A 22,704-nucleotide genomic window follows, 5' to 3' on the forward strand; every position below is an offset into this window, starting at 1 on the left:
CTGTTTGGTGTGTGCGTGTTCAAGCAGTCCACTGAAATATTGTTGGAAATGATCCTCTGTTTCTTTCCATCTTTTTAACACTCATGTTATGTGCTGGCTTTCAATCATTATACCATTAAAACAGCGGCAGCGCAGAAATCAACGTTGGCGTTCTCTCGGGGCTTACCTACTACTTGCAGAGGGGGACCGATGATTCTAGTAAACACAAAGAAAAGGCTCAAGGTGCCAATATGACCAGAAAAGAAAAGGAAAAAAAAATAGACAAGTGGCAGAAAAAGGTGAGAAATTAAAGAAGTCCTAAAGGCGATGTTTACATCTTGGCACAGTGCCTTGTCAGTGGTGTGACTCAACTAAAGAGCAAAAGATAATGAGGACAAGTTGACATTCAGGATGCAGAAAGCCCTGGCAAATAATTCTAACTGCCTAAAAAAAAAAAAGAGATTACAGTGAATTTCCAAGAAAGCCTTAACATACAATAAAAAAAAAAAAATCTTGAGTGTTTCCTGAGTCTCTGTAAGAGCTCTCTACTTCAGTCCCATTAACCTGGACTGAAGCTAAATAAATTCTGTACTGGATTATTATTTTTTATGTTCATTATCAAGGAAAACCATTCAGTTGGTTCATTACTCTTCAGTTCAGGATCCCAGGATTTACAGGGTATACACAAGGCACTATGTCTGCTGCTTTTTGTGAGTGGCAATGTGTATTGTTAGTCAGATCCCAAACCATGATTGGCTTTCCTTTCTATTCTGTTTGCCTTAATTTACAGCCAGACCACAGAAATTCCACTGCTCCATTTTTCAATGTGTCTCCTGCTACTACAGTGCCCCATATTAAAGTAAGTAAATATTAAGTAAAATATTTAATGCTTTGCCATTGGCAGACAAAAGTATTTGATAGAGTAGAAAATCAGGGTTGCCTGTATCTGGCTGCTGATTAAAATAATCAGCTGGCTTACTCCTTTTTTTTTCTTAGACAAACACATGAAGGTTATACATTGCAAAGAAGGTCTGAGGCTAGGGAGGCAAAACAGGGTTAGCACTAAATAGGGCGCTATATAGCAAATAAACTAGGGAAAACATTGTTAGAATTTTATGTTCAACAAAAGACCCAGACAAATCTGGGCAAAAGCATTTCCAACACCCTTCAGCATTTCCTTAAAAGAGTCTTCCTCCTGCTCCTTTCTCTTACAACTTGGGTGTGACACAAGACAGAAGAGAAGGGCAGTACAAACAGTATTGTGCCAGGGACCACTGACTTTCTTGGGCTCATTTGTAAAAGAGAGACACTGTTGTGGGCACCATACAGATGCTGCAGTCGTGCAACCATGTTTTGTGATTCTGCACATGCATGCACACTCATCCCCCCCCCTTTCTGCCAGCATTTAGGGTACAAAATGTGTGTGTGTGTGGGGGGGGTGATCTTCCTGGAGAATGCAGCTGGGAAGGCCAGAGTTAATACTACCAAGCCTAACGTTAGTGGGGAAGGGATGGGACCCCATGGGTGCCAGAGAGGGCTTCTCAGGGCACATGTGTGCGCATGGTCACCTCATTATGCAGTATATGCAGTAGGGTGGAAGGCTGAAATTCCGCTCTTCAGCTCTCCGCAATGAATGGAAGCACCAAAAAGCCACATCTTTTGAAAGGATTAAAGGCAAGGATGGATGTGTGAGGGGTGCAAGGTAGGGAGAAAAGACATTTCAGGTTCCTTTCCCCCTTTAAGCTCATAATAAGCTCCCATCCTGCCTCAACTCAGATCTACTGTAAGGTAGCAAGCAAATGCTGCTATTTGTGAAAACGCAATGAAGACAGAAATAAATCAAATCAATATCTTGCCTGTTGTACAAGCAAACAAGTAGAATGTACTGGTAGCATGGTGGATGGTGAGGTCATTGCTTTTGCCCGATTGCTTGTCTTGTCACGGCCCAAAGAAAGCATAGTACAGAATATGGAAAGTGGAAGGAGTTAAGAGAGGAGAAGCATCATGTGGCTAGGGTGGAGAATGTGCTTAGAGCATAAAGAGAGAATGTTACTGGGAAAGCTAATATAATATTGCTAATCTGCATATACCCAGCCAAAACATAATACCCTCTTCAAAGGCCTGAGTGCCCTGCCAAGTCAAGTAAGGCAGGTGGACACCAATGACAGGGCCTTTTTGGTGGTGGCATCCTCATCAGGAATCTGCTTCCCAAATGGGGCTCATCTAGTTCCTTCTTTGTGTGTGTTTTTGGCACATCATGAATACCTTCTTATTCACACAGGCCTTTGAAATAATTTGCCTTCAAATCTCAGCTATTGTGCTGCAATCCGATATCCACTTATCTGGAAGTAAGCTCCACTGAACTCACTGGGGCTTGTATCTGAGTAGATCAGGGTTGCCATACATCCTGGATTGCCGGAAATCACTTAAGTTTTTTTTTGGGGGGGGGGCGCGGCGGGAATCCGGACATATGGGGAAAACAACCTTTGTGTTATGATTTTGATTTTTTGAAACATGGCAACCCTATAGTAGATACATATAAAAGATTGCACGTTTAATATCCAAGGTGCAATTTACGGTGTAACTCCACAAGTTTTGCCTTTCTTGGAGTTAACATGTATTTAATGCTTGTTCTTCTTTGGTTCCTGCCGCCTTTGTATTTTAATATTGTAGTCTGTCCTTGTGAGTTTCCCTGAGAACCTGTACTATTGAGCTATTTAGTAAACAGAGGAATAAATGCAGTGGACTGAGTGTTGGGCAAGGGTCACTAGACCCAGGTCTAACTACTCCCTCAGTCATGATGCTCTCTGGGTGACCTAGAGCCAATTACTCATTCTGAGCCTCTCTCACCTCCAAGGTCAGGATTAATGTCCACCACACTGAATGTCTAGAAGGAATGGTGGGGGAAAGATGTAATAAAAAGAAGCATGGTAGCACAAGGATGGGGAAGCGGAGGCCCATTAGCAGCAGCCAGTATAGCAAATGGTCAAGGATAATGAGAATTGTAGTTGAGCAGCCTCTGCAGGGTAACACATTCCCCATCCCTGCTGTATCCTTTTGTTTAGCTAACAGCCAGGTAAGTTTCCACAAAAGGCACTCTACCTTCTGGTCTGAGATCAGCATTCTGCCAGTGTGTGCATGTAGCTGGAGGAGCAGTATGAGTCAGGATGAAACTAATAGGTGATATACAGGTCGGAATGTTTGCAGCTGGCTTGCAAGAAAGAACCACGTTACAGGGAAACAAAAGCACACAGGTTGCTCATGGGGAATTTCTGTCGCTTGACAGACTGGTGCTGCCTATCTGGGCGTTTCACTGTTTCCTTATACATCACTTGTGCACTTGGAATATCTTTTCATTCGGAAAAAGCTCCATAGGTGTCCAGTGGTCTCCTGTGCAAATGAAAACAAAGGCTTGTACCCGACCAGGTTGTTCCATTCACGCAAGGACTTCCGCTTGCACAACGGAACTTCTCCCCGCAGGCACTAACAATTCTGTTCTGGAGCAGATTTGGAGCAGGGATGAGGTAAGGAAGGGGAAGGAGAAGTGGAAGTCCTTAAGCAAACATACATACAACACTAAAGCTGCAATCCTAAATACATATACCTGCAATGCAAAACAGAATGGAATCAATGAAATCAGTGAGCCTAACTCCTGCGTTGGATTTAAGCCAGGGGTCGGCAAGGTTTACCTCGCCTGGGCCGGTTCACTCCCACAGAGATTGCTCCGTGGGCCAGATTGTGATTTTTGGCATCTGCACAGATGTGATTTTCGGTGCCGCAGAACCAAGTCTCCTCTCCACGCTGCGCTGCTTTAGCGCAGTGTGCAGGGACTTGCCGAGTAGGCAGCTCGGTTCGGGGGCAGCTCATGGGCTGTTTAAATGACCCCTGTGGGCCATAGGTTGCCGACCCCTAGATTTAAGCCTTTACCACAAGTTGAATATGGCTGCATGAAGAGGGTCCCAGGTGCCTTCCCTGGCACCTCCAAGTACGAACGTTCCATGTCTGAAACCCCAGAGGGTCACCAACAGCTGCTGAGCTAGACAGACAAAAGATCTGACACAGGACAAGGCAGCTTTCTACCTTCCTATGTTGTACCTGAAAGTAAGCTCCATTGCAGATTACTCTGAGTAGACAGGAGTGGAAACATTTGATATAACTATCAGGCCAAATAAAACTGCTGGCCCATGAGCTGCCATTTGGCTATCCATGCCTAGGATAGTCTTACGTATATGGTCATATTGATGGAGACTGAATGAAACATGTAAATATTTTCGATAGATCATTTATGTCCACTTCTCTCATATATATATATATATATATATATATATATATATATATATATATAGGGATTGATCATGATGTATTTGTAAGACACTGAACAGCTTAAATAAAGACTATTCAGTTTCTTATGTTTTAATATAGGTAAAACAAACGAACAAATTTCCAAGATGTTTCAATTCTGCACCTAGTTTCCTGCTGATGTATTATTTTACAAGTTTCCCTTTCTTCTCCAAAATGAATTTATTGGTCGCTATTTACTGTGCATATAATTTGTTCACACAGTTTACCGGTACATTCATTATGCCTTCAAACAATATTTGTTCTGAATTGCAGGCAGAGTTGAGCACTCCTTTAAATAAATGCTTTGGGAAGGCTGCAGCTTATGACAAATTGGTAAGATCATCCTAGGCGTAATTACCTCCTGTTTATACACGTTGAAGATTAATGATGTAATATTGATTATATATAAGGATGTATAATGGTCATTTCTCATTTGCCCTTGTTGTTTAAATATATATATATATATATATATATATTGATATGACAAGGCTTATAAATATATTTAATTAGTTCCATTACTTTGAACATGGAAGGTAAAAACAACAGATGAGTGCCAAAATACTTTACAATGCTTCCTCAATCATCTGCTAGTTACTCAATCATCTTTACAATATACTGGGCAAGAGTAATCTTTCTAGTTTTTAAGATACGAGTTTAATATGGAGAGTGACAGAAGGTTACAAATGAGCCTACCTGTGTCATTATCTCTCAACATGTACAGAATGAGCATGCATTCTCTCCTGACAAAAGGAAAAAGGGAAAACCTCTCAAACCTAGTGCCTTGAAACTGGGTTTCTGCAAAATACTTGCATTAAAACATGACCACAGAACATCTTTGCTATGTGTAAGGGTCTCCAGATTTTAACTGAGACTCTCTGGGTCCAACTAGATTTAGGGTCGGCAACGTGCGGCCCATGGGCCGGATGCGGCCTACGAAGACCGTTTTACCAACCCACGAACTGTCCTCGAACTGAGCCGCCCGCTCTGTGCGTCCCCCGTGCGCTGCGCTAAACCGGTGCGGCGCAGTGCGGGGACTTGCCGAGCGGCGCTGAAAATCGTGTCTGCACATGCACAGATACCGGAAATCGCGTCTGCGCATGTCCAGATGCCCAAAATAGCTTCTGCACAGGTGCAATTTTTGGCATCTGGGCATGCGCAGATGCGATTTCCGGGGTCGCACTGCGCCACTCCATGGGAGTGATCTGGCCCATGGCCAGTAAACCTTGCCAACCCCTGAACTAGATGCTACTTTAACGACAGAGTTGAATCTCATGCTTTGGTTTCCCTACCTATAGCTTGTTCTTTAAACAAACGGTGGCCACCCACCAATGCTGCTATTTGCACCTGAAACTGCCAATAGCAGCCTGGAGAAAGTGGTATGTTAGGAAAAAATTAAACTTCTCCTCACCTTACACAATTGTCCCAACTCAGATCAGGGCCCTCACTAAGCTACTTTTGAAAAATGCAGATCTTGAGTATGGAATTCAGACACCCCATTAATGTAATGTCTAATTTGCCCCTGTGGTGTCAAGGACTGGCACAGCTTCAAAGAGTGTGTTGCAGAGGCAGGGGACCAGGGGAGTGACCCAGGAAAGGCGACCAGTGATTTATGGAGTGTCACACCACCTGCAAGACAGGAGTCAGGGAAGGTGGGAGAGTCAGGGCAGTCTGAGGCAGAGGAGGGTGCCCAGTATGTAGTAGAGGAAAAAGGAGGGATGGTTCACGCATGGGTCAGTAGACTCCCCACCTTTCCCCAACCTACAGAACCAGGAGGGGCTTGAAAAGGGAAAAGCAGCAACAACTTCCATGTAGTGGGCTGGGGGAATTCTCAGCCTCTGTTTGTTGTGTTTAGGCACAGCGGGGGGTGGGGGAAGAGATGGGGGAATGAGACTTTGCAGTTACTCCCCTCCTGACCGGAAGCATGCTTGTGTGCAGGACGAGGGGTCAATTCTCGGTGCTTCTTTGGAAGCTGCATGCAAAGGAACACTCTGCACCATGCAGGATTGATACATTTGCACAGCAGAGTTATCGATTCTACTGGGTGCTGCTTTGCAAGCAACTTTTCTGTGGGGAAGCCTCTTGCAAAGGAGAATGCTGCACCATGCAGGACCAAGCCAAGGCTTCTGTTCAGCAAAGCCATTGATCCTGTCAGGTGCTGCTTCAGGGATGGGGTGTCAGGCAAGAAGGAAAGTCAGGGAGGTGGCAGGTTCCTACCTTCTCCTGGGAAGATGCAGTTGGCAATCAGGTCTTTTTATAGGCTTTCCCACCCAATGCCTGCCTCTCCTTCATGCCTAATACGCTGACAGCCAAGGATCACTCAAGCTAATGAGCAGTGATCCATGGCTATCTCAACTTGAGACAACAGATACCAGAATCCCGTAAATATTCACTGAGCCTTTCTAATGATCAAAATTGCTCTATGTTTACTGTGGGATAACTTGATAACCTGTATCATCCTGTCAAATGGTGAAGGTTGTTCCCCCCCCCATACATGAGACAGATTTGTGGTATCAACAGTTATCTACAGCCACACAAGAGCTCTTCTTGAGTGTCAGTTGCAAACATGTGAAGGTGAGTGGGGTGTGTGTGCTGCCAAGCCCTACCCTGTTCACACATGAGGGTCTGAGGGTAAAGACCTGAAGTGAGGATCCCCTCCCCTTTTTGTGTAATTTACAACCCTCCACTCCCAGCCCACAATCTACACAAGATCCTTGGAACAGAGATCTTCTGATGCTCTGAAAAATTTCATAGACACTGATGAAAATAGCTGGGCCACCTACATAAAAGCGCTTCTGCTTCCTTTCTTGTAGAATACTTGACACGTGTCATCAAAAGACTGTGTTCTGCTCTTGGTGTCATGGTTGATTATTTCAGAAGGATAAATACTGTTCTTGGAATGTCATTGTCTTAAGATGTCATTATCATGCAAGGAGGGATTGCTGTCAGCAAGCTGAACTTTATCTTCTCCTTGAATTCACACTGTCTCAGAACACATGGCACAATGTGAAAGACACTGGTGTAATGAAATATTTCCAGGACATATGTTATGTAAATATTGCCCTCTAAATAAATTGTCATCTTCAGAACATTGCTTTTGTGTCAGTCATGTAAACTCAAATAATACATCTGTCTACTGATTTACAACAATATGATATGGTACATGGTTTTTTTTAAATAAATAAATAAATAAATAAATAAATAAAAACAATTATTACATTAGAATAAAAGGTTTTCTGGTTTGTTGTCTGCCTTAAAATCTGTTCTGTTAATTAAATCAAGATTTTAATTATTGCACACAATATCCCGCTTTGCGTGTTTAGCTATAGGACTGTACACATGATTATAAAACAAAACCACTCCAGCCAATGCTACTCATTACTGAAACTGTTTAAATTGAAATAATATGATAATATAGATTAATTTAATAAAAAGCTGCATTCAGTTTTTACTGTACTGCAGATATCTGCAGCAACCAGTAAGTAAATGCACAAGTTAAATAAAATGGGTCTACAGGTTGCACAAAAATTAATTGTAAGCAACATGGTTTTATTTTAGGTCTTCAAGCCATTATTTCTCATGAGTATAATTTTTGTTTTATGTTATTAGGTAGAGTGCACTAGCCTGCCTGAGAACTTTCTTGTGTTTATAAGTGCAGTTTTAGCACCAAGAGGTATGCCACATAGGTTTTCTGCCAACAAAATGTGTTGGGAGTATCCCTGGTTCTACCTCTACGTTCGGGGGCAGTAACCAATATGGTGCCCTCCATTTGTTGGACTACAATTCCCATTACGCTGACCAACAGCAACACTGGCTAGGGTTGATGGGAATTTCAGTCCAGCATTTAGAGTGGAACACACATTGGCTACTCCTGCTTTAGGCCTGCTTACAGAAGCAAAAATGTCAAACAGTACATCATAAGTAGGGTTATTAGCTCTTGTCCCTACAAACCATGCTAGCAGGGGAGTGTGGGAAACACTTACTAGCTCAGCTAATCCATGTCACTGCACTGAAGGCCTTATAATGTTCTCAGTTGCACACTGTGTCCTTTGTTCACTCTGGTTCATGCACTTAATGGGGATGAAATATGGTGGTAGAGTAGCATTGCAAAGCTATAGAGTTTACTGTGCAGCTAGACTCTACTGGTCAGGTGTGAGTGCCTGATTCCCAGAGCCTGATTTTCTCCATCAAACAAACCCGGAAGAATCAAGAGAACTGTATCTTCCTGCTAACAGACACTCACATCAAGTGCCCTGCTCATCAGAGACTATTGGCGCAATGGAGCAGAGTGACTGACACAACCCCAACAATCATGGAGACCATGCAATTTCAACATTGCCTAGCTAAACGTATTATCTGATGTCAGGGGTGTGTGTGTGAGAGATGGTGACAAATTTTGTACCTGCCCTGTGCAGTTCAGTTTGAGAGATTAATCAAAGTCTAGCACTCCAAACGTCTGCTCCAATACAGCTATCTGGGACACAACCATAATATTCACGCAAAGCAACACAGCGCCAAATAAAAGCTTTCCTACAGATTTAAGAGGTGGTTGAGAAAGCTGTAATGGAAGCCTGTAAACCGATTAGCCTAATACACAATAAAATAGTAAAAGAAGCTGCTTTTTAAATGTATCCTTTGAAAAACCTGTAGTCATGCATCCCGAAGTAAAAATGGCTTGCAGGGTATGATTTCTAAGGTGAAAAGAGAGTGCTGAGGAAAGAGTTTCTCCTCATTGTGGTCTATTTTGAAGGCAGTCCAGTCTCTACTTCAAAGCTGTTCATTTTCATGACTTTCAAGTTACATTATCTGCCTGGGCACATTTCAGCAAGGAAATTATAATATAATCACAGAATAACATTCCTAAACTTGGAGAAAGCTTGTCCACGTGTACCCCTATGCCATCACCCTGACTGTGATATCTATCAAAGGAAGCTACTTTATGCCAGGTCAGACCACATACCCATTTATCCCTTTATTGTCTGTTCTGACCAATGGCGAACCCGTGGCCTTCCATAGGTTATCAGACCACAACTCCCATAATCCTTGATCATTGGCAAAGGTGGCTGGGGCTTATGGGAGTTGGAGTCCAACAACATCTGCAGGGCTAGTTGGAGTTGAATTGGAATTGAATGACATCTAGAAGGTTGCTGGTTCCCTTCCTCTACTCTTGAGTCTCAGGCAAGGAGCCTTTCACATTATCTGCTACTCATTCCTTTAACTTGAAAGGCCAGGGGTGGAACCAGGAAACTATTGCATTCAAAGTACCGGTAACATGTCTACCACTGATCCTTACGATCCCAACCTAAAGAAATGGTTTTTTTTCTATTTAGAAGCATGCTTGACCTTTATATTTAATGTTTTTGGGTTTCTCAGCAACAAGTTATACTGTGCAAGTCTCACTTCAACAAAGCATAGGAAATCCATACCTGACTGTGATCGGCACAAGGGCATCTCTGCTAATGGAGTGATTGACAGTTGCCGTCAGAATGTCCCATGAACTGCTACAGCCAAGCTGAGCTGTTGGTCTGCCATCATCAAGGTAAAGGTGAAGAAAATGTCCTCCGGCATGCTCATCACCGGCTTTAAAAGACGACAAAGTAATATAGGGAAAAGAGCATAAATAGCTGAAAGCAAAAGGAGAAAAGGAAAGAAAGACGGAGAAGCCAAACAGGAAAAAAAGTAATTTCTGAAAGATCAAATTATGCACACAGGTTGCTAATTATATGTTTTCAGTGAGAGTTCCGCGATGCTCAGCAAACAGTATTCTCTTTGGACACTTCTGCTATCAGGCATGATGATTATGCAGTAATGACAGGAAAACAAACAAATGCTGCTTGCACATTAGAAAGCCCCCAGCACATACTGTTATTATAGAATTGATGGTTCTGCCCATATGAAAGGTATTTGCCTGGAAACCATGCGTACACTGCTTTGTATTCTGTGATGAAAGAAAGGCATGATATAAATGTAAGTACACATAAACACATCATTGGGAGGGGAAAGTCTTATGAATAAATAATTGAATCAAGGTATTTATGTACTTGCATTTTAGAAAGTACCTGGTGATAAGTCTACTGGAGTAGTTGTGACAGCTGTTCTTGGTAAAGTCAGCTTCTTGTTAGTTTCTAGGCCCCAAATTAATTGTCTATGAATTGTATACCTCCAATTCTATCCTCCCCACCCTCATTTTTTAAATAAAAAAATAGTCCATTCTGCTGGCAGCTAGTATAAATGTCTATAAACAACCATCATTTAAGGCTCCTAATATTGTGTAACTGATTAACTAGCTCGATGTTAATAAAGCCTTCAGATATATAAAGAAGTGCTTGCTTCTCAACAATGATTTGGAGCTGCTGAGTTACCGGTAAGTGGCACAGTTCAATTTATTGTTGTGATAATCTGCCCACAGTCAATAATGGTCTCCTTTAAAACAATGATTATTTAGCTGAGAAGGCTTTTGTCTACCATGTCAGTAAAAGTGACATGTTTTTTTAAAGTCATTTACTTTTATATATACACTTGTAAAATTTTACACCAACAACCGGAAAATTAAAGTGCTAAACCAATCAGTCAAATCTATTCAGCGTGTTCCACTCCTGCTGAGCTTGTACTTTGAGCAGAATGGAGTAATAGTTTAAATGGCCTAGGCCAAGTGGGCCATTGCAGTGCCATTTGGGTGGTGATCAAAATCAAGATAATGATTCTGTTTCAGTGTATCTGAAGAAGTGTGCATGCACACGAAAGCTCATACCAGGAACAAACTCAGTTGGTCTCTAAGGTGCTACTAGAAAGAATTTTCGATTTTGTTTTGAAAATCAAGATAAGTTAGTTTTTAGCCTTCACAGGAAAAGCTCACCATCAATTGCTCTAAAGGAAAAGTGATACTTTTTTAGACACAGACTTCAGAAACATAAAGAGGTACTAGCTGGCCAGCTGATAAAGCTCATGAAGACCTTTAACTGCCTGGACTTGTGTTTCCAGAGAAATTACAATGAAAGGCCAATTTACAAGCCATTAAATTAGAATCTTCTTACACTTACAGAGCTGTACAACATTTCTGCAGGAGAAGTGGGAAGAGCAGTCTACTGAGAGGCCTCCCAAAACCTGCCACCAGCATTGAGACTGAGCTGAGTCATAAATATAGTAATTCAGAAGCTGGGATCTGAATAACAATTCCATTAGAAATATTTGAATCATCCTGCACCCCAGTGTATAAATATAACACATAAACACACACACACACACATTTACATTACATTTTGTGTTTTGTCACACTGCATAGTTTTGGAAAAGGCATGGTATAAACCCATTAAAAATAATATATGCAGAAATATGACTTATGGTGCGTGGCATGGATAGGAAAAAAATACTTGGCTGTTTTAAATTGGTCCTCCAGCTCAGCCACACCTGCCTTTCATGGCCATAAAAAGTAGAAGGTGAGGGTGTTTGCTTCTGGTATTCTAGTTTCTGATCCCAACTATGAGGCATTTCCATCAGCAGAAAAGGCTGTCACTGAACCACCATTTCTTAAAAGAGTGGGTATGATTCAGCACCTGGGATGGGGTCAGATATCTGCTCTAAAATCTTTATTGTGTGCTTTCTGGCAGAGCCTCAGTTCTTTTCCAAAGGAAACACAAAAAAGTTAAACGTTTGTTCCGCGGTTCTACTTCCCATGCCAAAAAACTTTCAACTGGTGTTACTTTAAGGAAGCAGATTCATAAAAAAGGTAACATGCTCACCACCTGACACATTCTTTAACTTATCCTTCCCCTCCTCTGTTGATTCTTCTAATAAGGTATATTTTTCTTTCATTCTCCACATCTCTGTCCTTATTCTCCCCACACACCCATAATTATTTTATAGGAAAATATAGCTCTTTTACGGGGACCTGTTATGCAAGACATAAAAGGTTACAAATTTTGGTTGAACTGTGTGTTTTGGAAGATTTATTTATTTATTTATTTAGATGAAGTAAACCAGAAACATACAGACAAAGGAAAGCAACAACTGGAAAGATTCCCCTACAATGCTCCAAACTCCAGAGCTAGTACCTACTGTACTTCCTCTGGCTGTCTTGTCTCTTGATCAGTCTCTGCAGCATTCCTATCTTCCTCCCTCACTTTTCATTGTATACCTCCGAGTGGCTAACATGGTGCCCTCCAGATGTAGTTGGACTACAACTCCCACCATCAATGTTGGCAGGGGTAGATAGGAGTCGGAGTCCAACAATATTTCAAGACATTCGGCCCCTTTCTACTGCCTTGCTGCCTTTAGTCTCCCCACTCCCATGACTTCAAGGTCACTTCTGGACCTCAGCCTGCCTCAGTGTGAGCATTTCATCCCAGCCAGGCCGACAACTGCCCCTTCCCACATGGATATAGCCTGCAATTGCAAACACTGGTGGTTTCCTCTGCAAATGAACATTCCATGCCCCCACACCAGCTCAGCTATTGAGTGTCAGAGACTTCACCCAAAGGAGCCAAGACAAATAATGCTGCTGATAAATAGCAAATAACTCAGTACAGGATCAGGCTCTTAGGCTGAAATCCTATGCTCGTGTTTTGGTGTAAGCCCCACTGGATTTTGCAGCGCCTATTTCTAAGTGAACATTCACAAGGAAGACTCTCCCACATTACCTGCTTTCCCAATTACACGATGGTCCACGCAATAATTCTCATGACTAAGTGCATAATGGGAGAGTGTCACATGAATGTTTCACCTATAAGGAAGCGTTTGCTGAAAAAACTCAGAAACCACCTTGTGTAATCTTTAACAGTTTGTGTGTACAGTTTGTGAAATCACCATCTGGCTCTATTGTGCTTTTTTTAGTACTCTACTGGTGCTGTGGAGTCATCCTGAGAAATGCAGGATCCCTGCAGAGCCGACAGCTGTTATGGCTTTGCCTAGGGGCTGCAGGCTGACAGCTCCACAGGGAACAGCTGGATACAAGACAGCAATGCACATGAGACTCAAGGCTCCATGGTGAGACGACCCACTAGTCCAAAGGCATGTGGCACAGTGGAGTGAAATAACAAAGGAAGTCACTGTACACAAGGCACTGCAGTTTGTGGTACTGTACTGCCGTCCAATGCAGCAATATTAGAATCCACCCCCACTGTTAATTCCTGATGTTTCTTTATATCTCATGAATGTGTGCAATCTACAGCCAACAACTTATAGTCATGTTAGACTGCCACGGCAAAAACAAAGTCTTGCAAGGTTGTATCAAAAGAAGCAAAAAGCTTCTACTACACTTTAGCATTCCTGTTCATCTTGAAGGCGCTATAAGACTCCTTGCTCTTTTTATAATCAAGAAACCAATGGAAGAAAAAATTATTATAGGCGGGTTGCCTGTCTTCTTCAGCAGGAGTCATCATATCCCAGGAGGGAAATGGCACAAAATTAAATGAAGAGGTTTTTCCCTGTTTTACTCTTTGCTGGCCTGGCATTATTTTATTTATTTAAAATATTTATATATACCACCATTCACTCTCCCATTTTGAAAGTATACAGAATTTAAGCTGTCTACTTACATTTCAAAACTATTGTTGTATCCGTTTGTGACTATTTTCCCCTGCCCCCCTTATAGCTAGAAGAATATATCTCCCCCAGTCCAGAACAAATATTAGAGGAAAAACAATATTACTTCATTTGAATCAAATCCCAAATTAAAAGAGAGCTTTATGGGGTGCAATCCAGATCTTCCCCCTGCACAAGCAGAAAGTGCCCACACATCCTCTCCTTCTTGTGCCTCACAGAGTGCCCTCCTTGATCTGGGCACTGTAATTTTTCAGCAGGCATGGATGGCTTCTCCTGCTTGGAATTAGATCATTTCAGAGAATGTAGTGATCGAATCACAGATTGACAGTACTATAAAAGCTTTTCTGCCCAATCTATTTATACTGGACACAACCTCACCCTTGACTAATTGAAGTATTAGACCCACCTCCATGGTGGTCTTGTGGTACTCCAGTAACATTTACACAAATTGTACTATGTGGCACAATATTCCATGCCAATACTGTACGAATCAGATTTCTCTGCTGAGTAAGCGTCATTTCACATGAGTGCATGGCAGAGCGTCATTTCCTGCTGCTGTACTCACTGGTCCAGTCAATTTACTCACAAATAGGCACTGGTGTCATTATGGTTTATCTAGTCTTTCCAGTTTCTCCTCTGTCGCTGCTTAGTTATGTGCAGGTCTGCCAAGTAATACCAAAAAAAGAAATGCTGAGGTACCAGGCCCACAGCCACCAGGAGGCCTGGACTCTTTGAGCTTTCACTTTTTCAATAAAAAAGTAAGTCACTAGGCCTCATGGAAGGGAAGATATGAAGGAAAACGTGCAAGCAAATTTCTAAGTGATTTCCTTGAGATGAGCTGGCCTGGATGCTTTTCAGCATTTTTAGCCAAGGCATAAAGTCAGAGCTGTGACTGACATGTCAGTGGTTTGGTTACCAGGCAGCAGGAATCCCTAGGGTCTTCAGTAGCTGCCATTCTCTCTTCTCACTAAATGAACTCCCTACCTGCTCCAGTGTGATTTTCTTACACATTGAATCTCTAGTTTAAAGTTCTACTTTTTCCTCTTTATGAGAAAGATCCGGGGAGAAAGCAGAGGGCATACAGGGGAAAAGTGCAGGTGCACGAGTGGAAGTTGTTCTGCTCACATAATTACGTCACCCAAAGTGTCAAAGTATCAGCCTAACCTACCTGAAAGGATTTGTCTTCTCTTTTTAATGTACTGTTCTTTTTATCATCAACTTTTTTTTAAAGAAAAAGTGCTTAAATATATGTAACAGAGATAAAACAGTAATTTGTTTAAGTCATGCTCATTCCCCCCTGTTCAATAAAGTTGCTCAGGGTTGCTGTGAGAGTGAAATGAAACAATAATGATGAAGCAATTTGTGCAACAATAGCAAAAGCAAAACCCTAGGCTACTCACTGTAAAGGAGGGTGCCATTCAAAGCAGTAGTCTTCACTGTCAAGTGGATCATCATTCGGTTCCACTGTGGTCCTGATGCATGTCTATCCTTAGACAGAGATGTTAGAGAAGGTAGCTCCAAATATGAATTCACGGCGAACGATGGGAAAAATAGGGTTGTATCTAGAACAAAATATTAAAAGGGCAGTCAGTATAAAATTAAATGAAGTTTCATCAGCAGAACGTCTTCATGTCATCACTCCCTAAGCATACCGATAATTACTACAAGTCAAAGAAATTTTTTAAGGCCAACCTTCCCCCCCAGGATACCTTGCCTGGTTAGAAAGGTTGGCAAGGAAGGACAAACTGGTTTTCAAAAATGGGAGGTTTGATTAGTATCCTTGAGCTTATTTTACTTCCTCTTGTTTAAGTTCATTATGTTTCTGGCTGCCTGGTTTGTATTCTTCCCCAGTATGTATACTGGCTGCAATCCTAAATACTAGTTGTACAGATAGATAGATAGATAGATAGATAGATCTCTATATCCCAGATCCAACAAGCCAGAAAGTTTGCCCACCCTTATTTAAAATTATATCAAAAGTACTGGTATTACTAAGAACCAGAAGCAGATTTCTGGGTGGGTTTTTATTTTGATTATATATTTTGTGGTTTTATATTTTGATTTTGTTGTGTGAACTGTCCTGAGACCTCCGTGTATAGGACAGTATATAAATTCAAACAAACAAACACACAAACAATCAAAGAAACCGCTATACTAGCTTCCAAGCATGTGAGTCACATTCCTCAGAACTGGGACCACAAAATAACATTTCACTTAGTTAATATTACAGACACACATTCAAATAGAAAAGGATCTGAAAGTTAGGGTGATTTTGGCTTGGTTTTTGGAAAACTGGCAAGTGGCCTATCCTGCTCAGCAAGGGAGCGGAACCTGCAGGCCTCCAGATGTTGCTGGACTACAATTCCTACCATCCCTGACCACTAGGCATGTTGGCAGGGAGTTATTGAGTCTCTGCCTTATCTAATTACAGGTAGGTAGCCTTGTCGGTCTGCCATAGTCAAAACAAAACAAACCAAAAAAAATTCTTTCCAGTAGCACCTTAGAGACCAACTAAGTTTGTTCTTGGTATGAGCTTTCGTGTTGGTGCATGTATCTGAAGAAGTGTGCATGCACACGAAAGCTCATACCAAGAACAAACTTAGTTGGTCTCTAAGGTGCTACTGGAAGGGATTTTTATTTTATTTTTTTATTTTGCCTTATCTAAAATGCTCCAGTAACTTTGATTGGCTGCTCCTCTGCTGATAGATCTACACTCCATTCTGTAACTTTGTCTATCATATTAGCAGGAAAGGAAGCATGTGTGTGCTCCTAAGGTACATGGTGCCCTGTACAGAGGCTTCCAGGCTCACTGGAAACATTATTGGTCGTGCTTTTCTTTTTTGGGCCCAGCCACAGCTCTTAGGGAGGGTTATTGTTTCTTTTTATATTGTGAACCAATCTGTGATATTTGGATGAAAGGTAGTTGAAATATACTCGGAGTCAAGTGTGAATTTCATGCTCTTTATTCAGCTCATAGTAGTGAGGAATGCAGTTCCCCCAAAACGTTTGCTTTATATACACTATTTACACAATGGGCCCCACGTGATTGGCTAATTCCGGGATACTCCTGTATGCCAATCAGAGTGCGGATTCACTTCCACCTGGAGCTGGATTGGGTGGCTCCTGCGGACCAATCAGACTGCTGCAATATCAATCCTATTGTTCTGGGACCAATCAGACTGCTGCAATCTCAATCCTATTGTTCTGGGACCAGTCAGACTGCTGCAATCTCAATCCTATTGTTCTAGGACCAATCAGACTGCTGCAGTTTGGATCCTATTCAACTCAGTACATAACAGTAGTATAGGAATATAACCAACAACAACAACAACGGGCCTCTAGGAGGTTGAAATTGAGACTCAAATCTTATGGAGAACTATTCCATCCATAGAATATACAGCATTCAAACATGTTGCTGATGAAGTTGGCTCGGGATCTTCCGTCTTGTGTTTCTTTAAATTATGCTTCTTTTTTAAAATATCAATTTCTATATACAAACCCACCCACCCCTGCTTTTAAACGCTAGTAATCAGATCTCATAGCAGCTGGGTCAGTAGCCCTTCCATTTCTTAATCTGCAAGCACCTTCCAGCAAAAAGCAATCCAATTTGTAAAGGTGCAAGTTTGGCAGTAATAACACATTCAAAGTAAATGCACTTTCCATGATTAAATCTTTAACCGGTTCTTGGCAAATGGTAAATTAACTTGTTTTATACACTCATCTGAATCAAAATGAATGCTACCAAAATGAAAGTCCATTTAATGCACATTCATCCTTTCACCAAGATATTTGCAGCTCTGCAAGCATCATTATGTTGTTCTTAATGCTTTCCAAAGCCAGTTTTATTACAATCATTATTAATGTCCTCAGTATATTTTACTACGCCTTGGTAATGACCCTTGAGAGCTGCCATAAAGATAAATTAGCATATTATCTGCATATATTGCGATGGTGGGATGTAGTCAAAACTATAAAACGGCTATATGTAAAGACAGAACCGTCATCCAAAGACAGACTCAGCAGCAGAGCACTCTTGTTCCATAGAGGTACAGATGCTGGAATAATAAAAGAATCTCAATGTCTGAAAAAGCTACTCTTTGTTGCCACATATTGCCCATCAAAATGATTAATTGTACCAGATACTTTAATGAAACAAATTCATAGATTAGAAATGTGGTTGACAGCTCAGCTTAAATGCCTGCATAGCTGATGAAGCAGTATTTTGCTGTACTTTCAGGTGGAATTCCTATAAAGCAAAATCCCCCCCCCCCCAATCCATCTGCTTGCCTTATACACGTGACCGGAACAACCGTTAATTTTCTTTCTTTAAAAAATAAATGAATTCAACAGGGCTCTTGTGGTTCTTTGGAATTTTAAAAATGGTGTCCTTATTTTTTTTTGCATTCACTTTAAACAACATTAGTATTGTTGGATATTGAAATCAGCACTGTGGTCTATCCACAATGTGCTGTAGAAGTTAATCCACAAATTTAGTGCATTTAAGGGCAGCTGCTTCATTATTACTTGGGAACGTATTGATTTTTTTAAAAAATGTATTTTTATTAAAGATTTTCTTGGTTTACAAAAGTATGTGCATATGCTGTTGGTGGATTTTTGTCATTGTCTTGTTGGGCTGTGTATGTGATAAAGGGGAGCCACACCAGTGTGAAGGTGGCGTCTTCTTCTATTTGTCCCCGTGTCAATTTCAGTTTATTGGTTTATTTTTCTAGTAGGGCTGTTTCCCATACTATTTTGTACCATTGGTCCATGCTTACTCCTGACAGCTCTCTCCAGTGTCTGGTTATGATGTCTCTGGCTGCTGAAAGTAGGTGGGTTATGAGTTCTTTGTGATGTAAATGGACATTATTGTCTTGGAAGATGTTTAGTAGGGCTCGCTGTACTCAGAAAGCAATCACGTGACTACTTGATGGGTTAGCTATTGTCAGAAGGAGAAAGTAGGGCCAGGCAGGTCTTGGTTTGCTCAATCAAGCAAGGCAACTTTTATGACCATGAGACCTGAAGGGAAACACAAGCTGCATTCAGTCAGGCCACATTTTGCTACCTAATTCCCTCTCTCCCCAAGTTATGAACCAGCATTTGCTGGCTTTGCATAGTCCTGGGAGAGGGAGATCCTGGGATGAGTGGAGAAACCACCACTTTCTAAACTCTGCCAGCTCATGAAAGATGGGGCAGCAGAGAGGGTGGTCAATGGCCCCCTGTGGCTCTTCAACTGCCCTCCCCTGGGAGCTCAGCTTAGCATGCTATGCTCCCTAAAACTCGTATTGACCAGACTTCAGTCTCACTTTTCCTGCCCATAATTGCCGCATCTGCTGTTGTTGAGAATTCTGCCAGTTCAGCTTGGCACTAGTGGGAATTTGGTGGTAAAGTACAGCGATAAACAATATATCAAGAAATAATAACCACCAGAAATGCATAAACCAAATATGTGTAAATACAGCTTAAGAGCACACAATATGTAATGTATTTATGTGACTACTAAGGATTTCCTCATTTTCTATGGCACTTGTCTCATAAATTGTTGTTGTTCAGTCGTTCAGTCGTGTCCGACTCTTCGTGATCCCATGGACCAGAGCACGCCAGGAACCCCTATCCTCCACTGCCTCCCGCAGTTTGGCCAAACTCATGCCAGTCACTTCAAGAACACTGTCTCATAAATATGACTATCTAATTATGCTGAGTATTTTTGAAAAGCACCTTTTATCAAAAGTAAAAGTAGATTTGACAACTCCTTCTCCTTCCTTAACTCCAGTATATTTGGATCAAATATATTTACGGCCAGACATACCACAATATTTTACAAAACACTAATAGGGAAGCTTCAAAAAGATTTTAAAAGTCAGCAGTGCATTAAAATTCATCATAATCTACATTTTTATTGATCTTAAACATAACCAGTAAGTCTATGTCAAAATTGTTATGTATTGTAAAGAAAGCTGGAAACGAGTAGAATCAATTTCTGCAGTCTGTGCTTAGAAGATAATAGATTTTTAAAATAAAAAATAAAAAAGCTTTGAGAAACATTGGAAGAATATATCAGTGCCTCACTAGCATATAGTAGACAGTGTGGGTACTTATAGATTATGTGGGAAATGCTGAAGGTCAAAAGTACATTATGTTTGGTTTATTTGGGATAACAGGGCATCTAACTCATCACCTTGCACCTCCCTTCCTTGCCACTAACATGCAGTCACTTGCACCTGATGTCAGTACAGTATTCGACTACTGTGAGAATTCCTCTTTACCAGCCATCCGTTTTGGATTGCCATGTGTGTGCATGATGGTTCCTTCCATCAAAATAAATACAGAGCCCCACAAGTACAGGAGGTGTCTGTAAAACCTGGGATCGTTGCGCTGGTAAAGTGGTGTATTAGTTTGCAATTGTGCATATATCAAATATGCTGATTCGGGAAACCTGGAAAGTACTTTCCTTAACTATCAACTGTCAGCAACCTACCTATTTTGCTGGTCAAGGCAGAGAGGAAAACATTGATAAATTGCATGAATGCAACCAATCAAGCAGCAAGATCCATTTCAAAAAAAATGCTGATGGGTACTAGAAAATTGAAATGTGAATTTGTAATGACATCTGGATTTTCTTCCGTTTCCGCAAAGTCAAAGTTGGCTCAAATAATGGTATATGACTGATCTGGCTACTGGAAACATTTGAATGGCATTTGATTTCTTGCTCTGTTTTCAAGACTTGGCTATCAGACATTTTTCTTTTTTCTTTTAAGAGCAGAATCTAGTTGAACTACATTGTATACAAGGATTGCCTGCCCTTAGTGCTGGTGGCAGACTATTTTGTGCCCTAGACAAGGCTAACTAATGCGTCCTCCACAAAAAAAACTGTTAAGCTCAATTTTCAAAAACAGATTTTGTGCTATGGAGCTCATGGAATACCCTCTTTTTGAACAGGATAGGATATCTTCTGTTAATGCACATTCAATATTTAATTACATGTACATGATACGAGATGCTCACATGAGCAACTTCTAGTTTCCTATCCCAGTATTTAGCATGTGGGCATTTAATAGGCAGCTTGCAGCAAAACACACAAATACATAAGACCACAGCTTTAATAAAGCTTCTCTTCAAAGCCCTGCTGCCACAAGCCTTTTTTTCCCATATCCTTTCCCACCTTTCCCAAGACCTCTATACTTTCACTGCCTGGATTTTCCTACCAGTAGCTTATTAGCAGCTACCAGTAGTCTACACCAATATATACAACTTCTTGCTTCTTAATAGCTCATCAAAGGAATAGTAAGAGACATCAGTAGCGGCAACTGCCACCCAACCACCACAGAAAGTTCCTTTGGTCTGGCTATGTCACCCCCTTCCCTATTCTCATTAGAGGAATAGGCACAGGGAGGAGAAAATTGGTTTGGTACATCCATACTGATAATATTAATGACTTGCCCCTCCTCGCTGCCCCCAGCATCCACTGACAAAGGCAGTCACCTCACTCTGCCTAATGGTGGGTTTCTCTGAACACACATTGTCAGCCTTGCTGCTGACTAGAAAAAAGATGGGCTACCAGGCAAAGTTTGTAGGTTCCTGAGTAATATTATCAATTTCTTTTTACAGTGCTGCCAATATATTCATATCCCCCACAGCAAATTGTTGAAAGCAATCTTGCAGCAATGTAAAAAAAAAGTCTACTTGATCAACCAAGGACGTTATCATCCCCAAGAATGCACATAGCAAGGAAACCAGGAAGAAGATTCAAAAAATAATGGGATATCGCCTACCGAATCCGAATGCATCTTCCCCACAACTCTGCTTAAAAGCTTATTTAGAATGATCTGCTGAATTCTATAGATAGCTCTGACTTTCTACAAAACGAAAAACCATGACAGGGGAAGAGGGAGGTCCCATCACCCTTAAGTGAGTTAACACTTACAGGAGCTAGGCGGGCTTTCAAAGCTCTCTACTGGTTATGCATATTCTTTCCCAAGTGAGAGCACACACAGACAGGCTGCTGCAAGGAAGATAATATCAAAAATATGCTCAGTAGAATACGCCCCAGGAAAAGGCACAGCTGCCCCTTTGAGCTTCAGAGAGCTATTTATTAAACAAAAGTTCCTTTAGTGTTGCACTTCCATCTGCTCTGCTTTTGTGTCACAGATTTTGCTAAGCCATACCTCAAGTGATCTCCAAATGAGCTCTATTGCCTGCAAATTTCCCTTCTGCATTTTCTGTGTGACTTACTTAGCTAATATGCCCACTAAAGAAAGAGCATACTGGATATAGCAAAGGCATGGAAACAGTCACCTTGAATTTAACAGGCAACCCATGGCTATGTTTACTTAGTAACTCCAGGGTTGCTCCAAATGACCCACTTATTGGGCATTCACACAGATTTGCTTGCGCAGAGCTTTCATGGTCTTTATTGAACGTGCATTCCGATTGGTTTGCAGGGAGGTTAGACCACAAATGAGCATCCACACAGATTTGCTTGCAGGGTGTTTTGTGTCTTCCCATTCATCCCACACTCAGTGCATTTCCCATCACTATCCTAACTGCAAAAGGTCTATTTCTTTCTTTAAAAAGAAGAAGATTTAAGCAGATTTAATCCACTTCAGTTGTGCAAACCTAAACTTCCTGGTAAGCAGCTGAAAAACCCCTTGCCAACTACCGATAGTCTGGAGATGAAGCTACTGAATCTAATGGGATTCAGAAATTGTGAATACATACCAAAATCTTATGCATAAGATTTCAGCAATGCTGTTGAATTCAGTGGGACTGGCACTGTGGGTGTGTACAGGCTGGCAGTCTTAGCAAATTAGGAGACTGCAGCCCAATTGGAAGTAAATTCCATTTAGCGCA

The 22,704-nt window shown here is 41.4% G+C and overlaps 1 protein-coding gene across 1 annotated transcript in view; it reads right to left on the reverse strand.

The window, feature by feature from the left end:
• Positions 1-22,704, reverse strand: part of EYS (eyes shut homolog) — a 266,420-nt gene that overhangs the window by 93,359 nt on the left and 150,357 nt on the right. Inside the window, exons 8-9 of the mRNA XM_033143208.1 lie at positions 15,258-15,419; positions 9,744-9,897 (exon numbers count right to left, since the gene is read on the reverse strand). Of these exons, the coding sequence (XP_032999099.1) occupies positions 9,744-9,897; positions 15,258-15,419 (316 nt within the window). The remainder of the gene's footprint in view (positions 1-9,743; positions 9,898-15,257; positions 15,420-22,704) is intronic.

This window comes from Lacerta agilis, chromosome 3 (genome assembly GCF_009819535.1).
Source record: "Lacerta agilis isolate rLacAgi1 chromosome 3, rLacAgi1.pri, whole genome shotgun sequence".
Taxonomy (NCBI): domain Eukaryota; kingdom Metazoa; phylum Chordata; class Lepidosauria; order Squamata; family Lacertidae; genus Lacerta; species Lacerta agilis.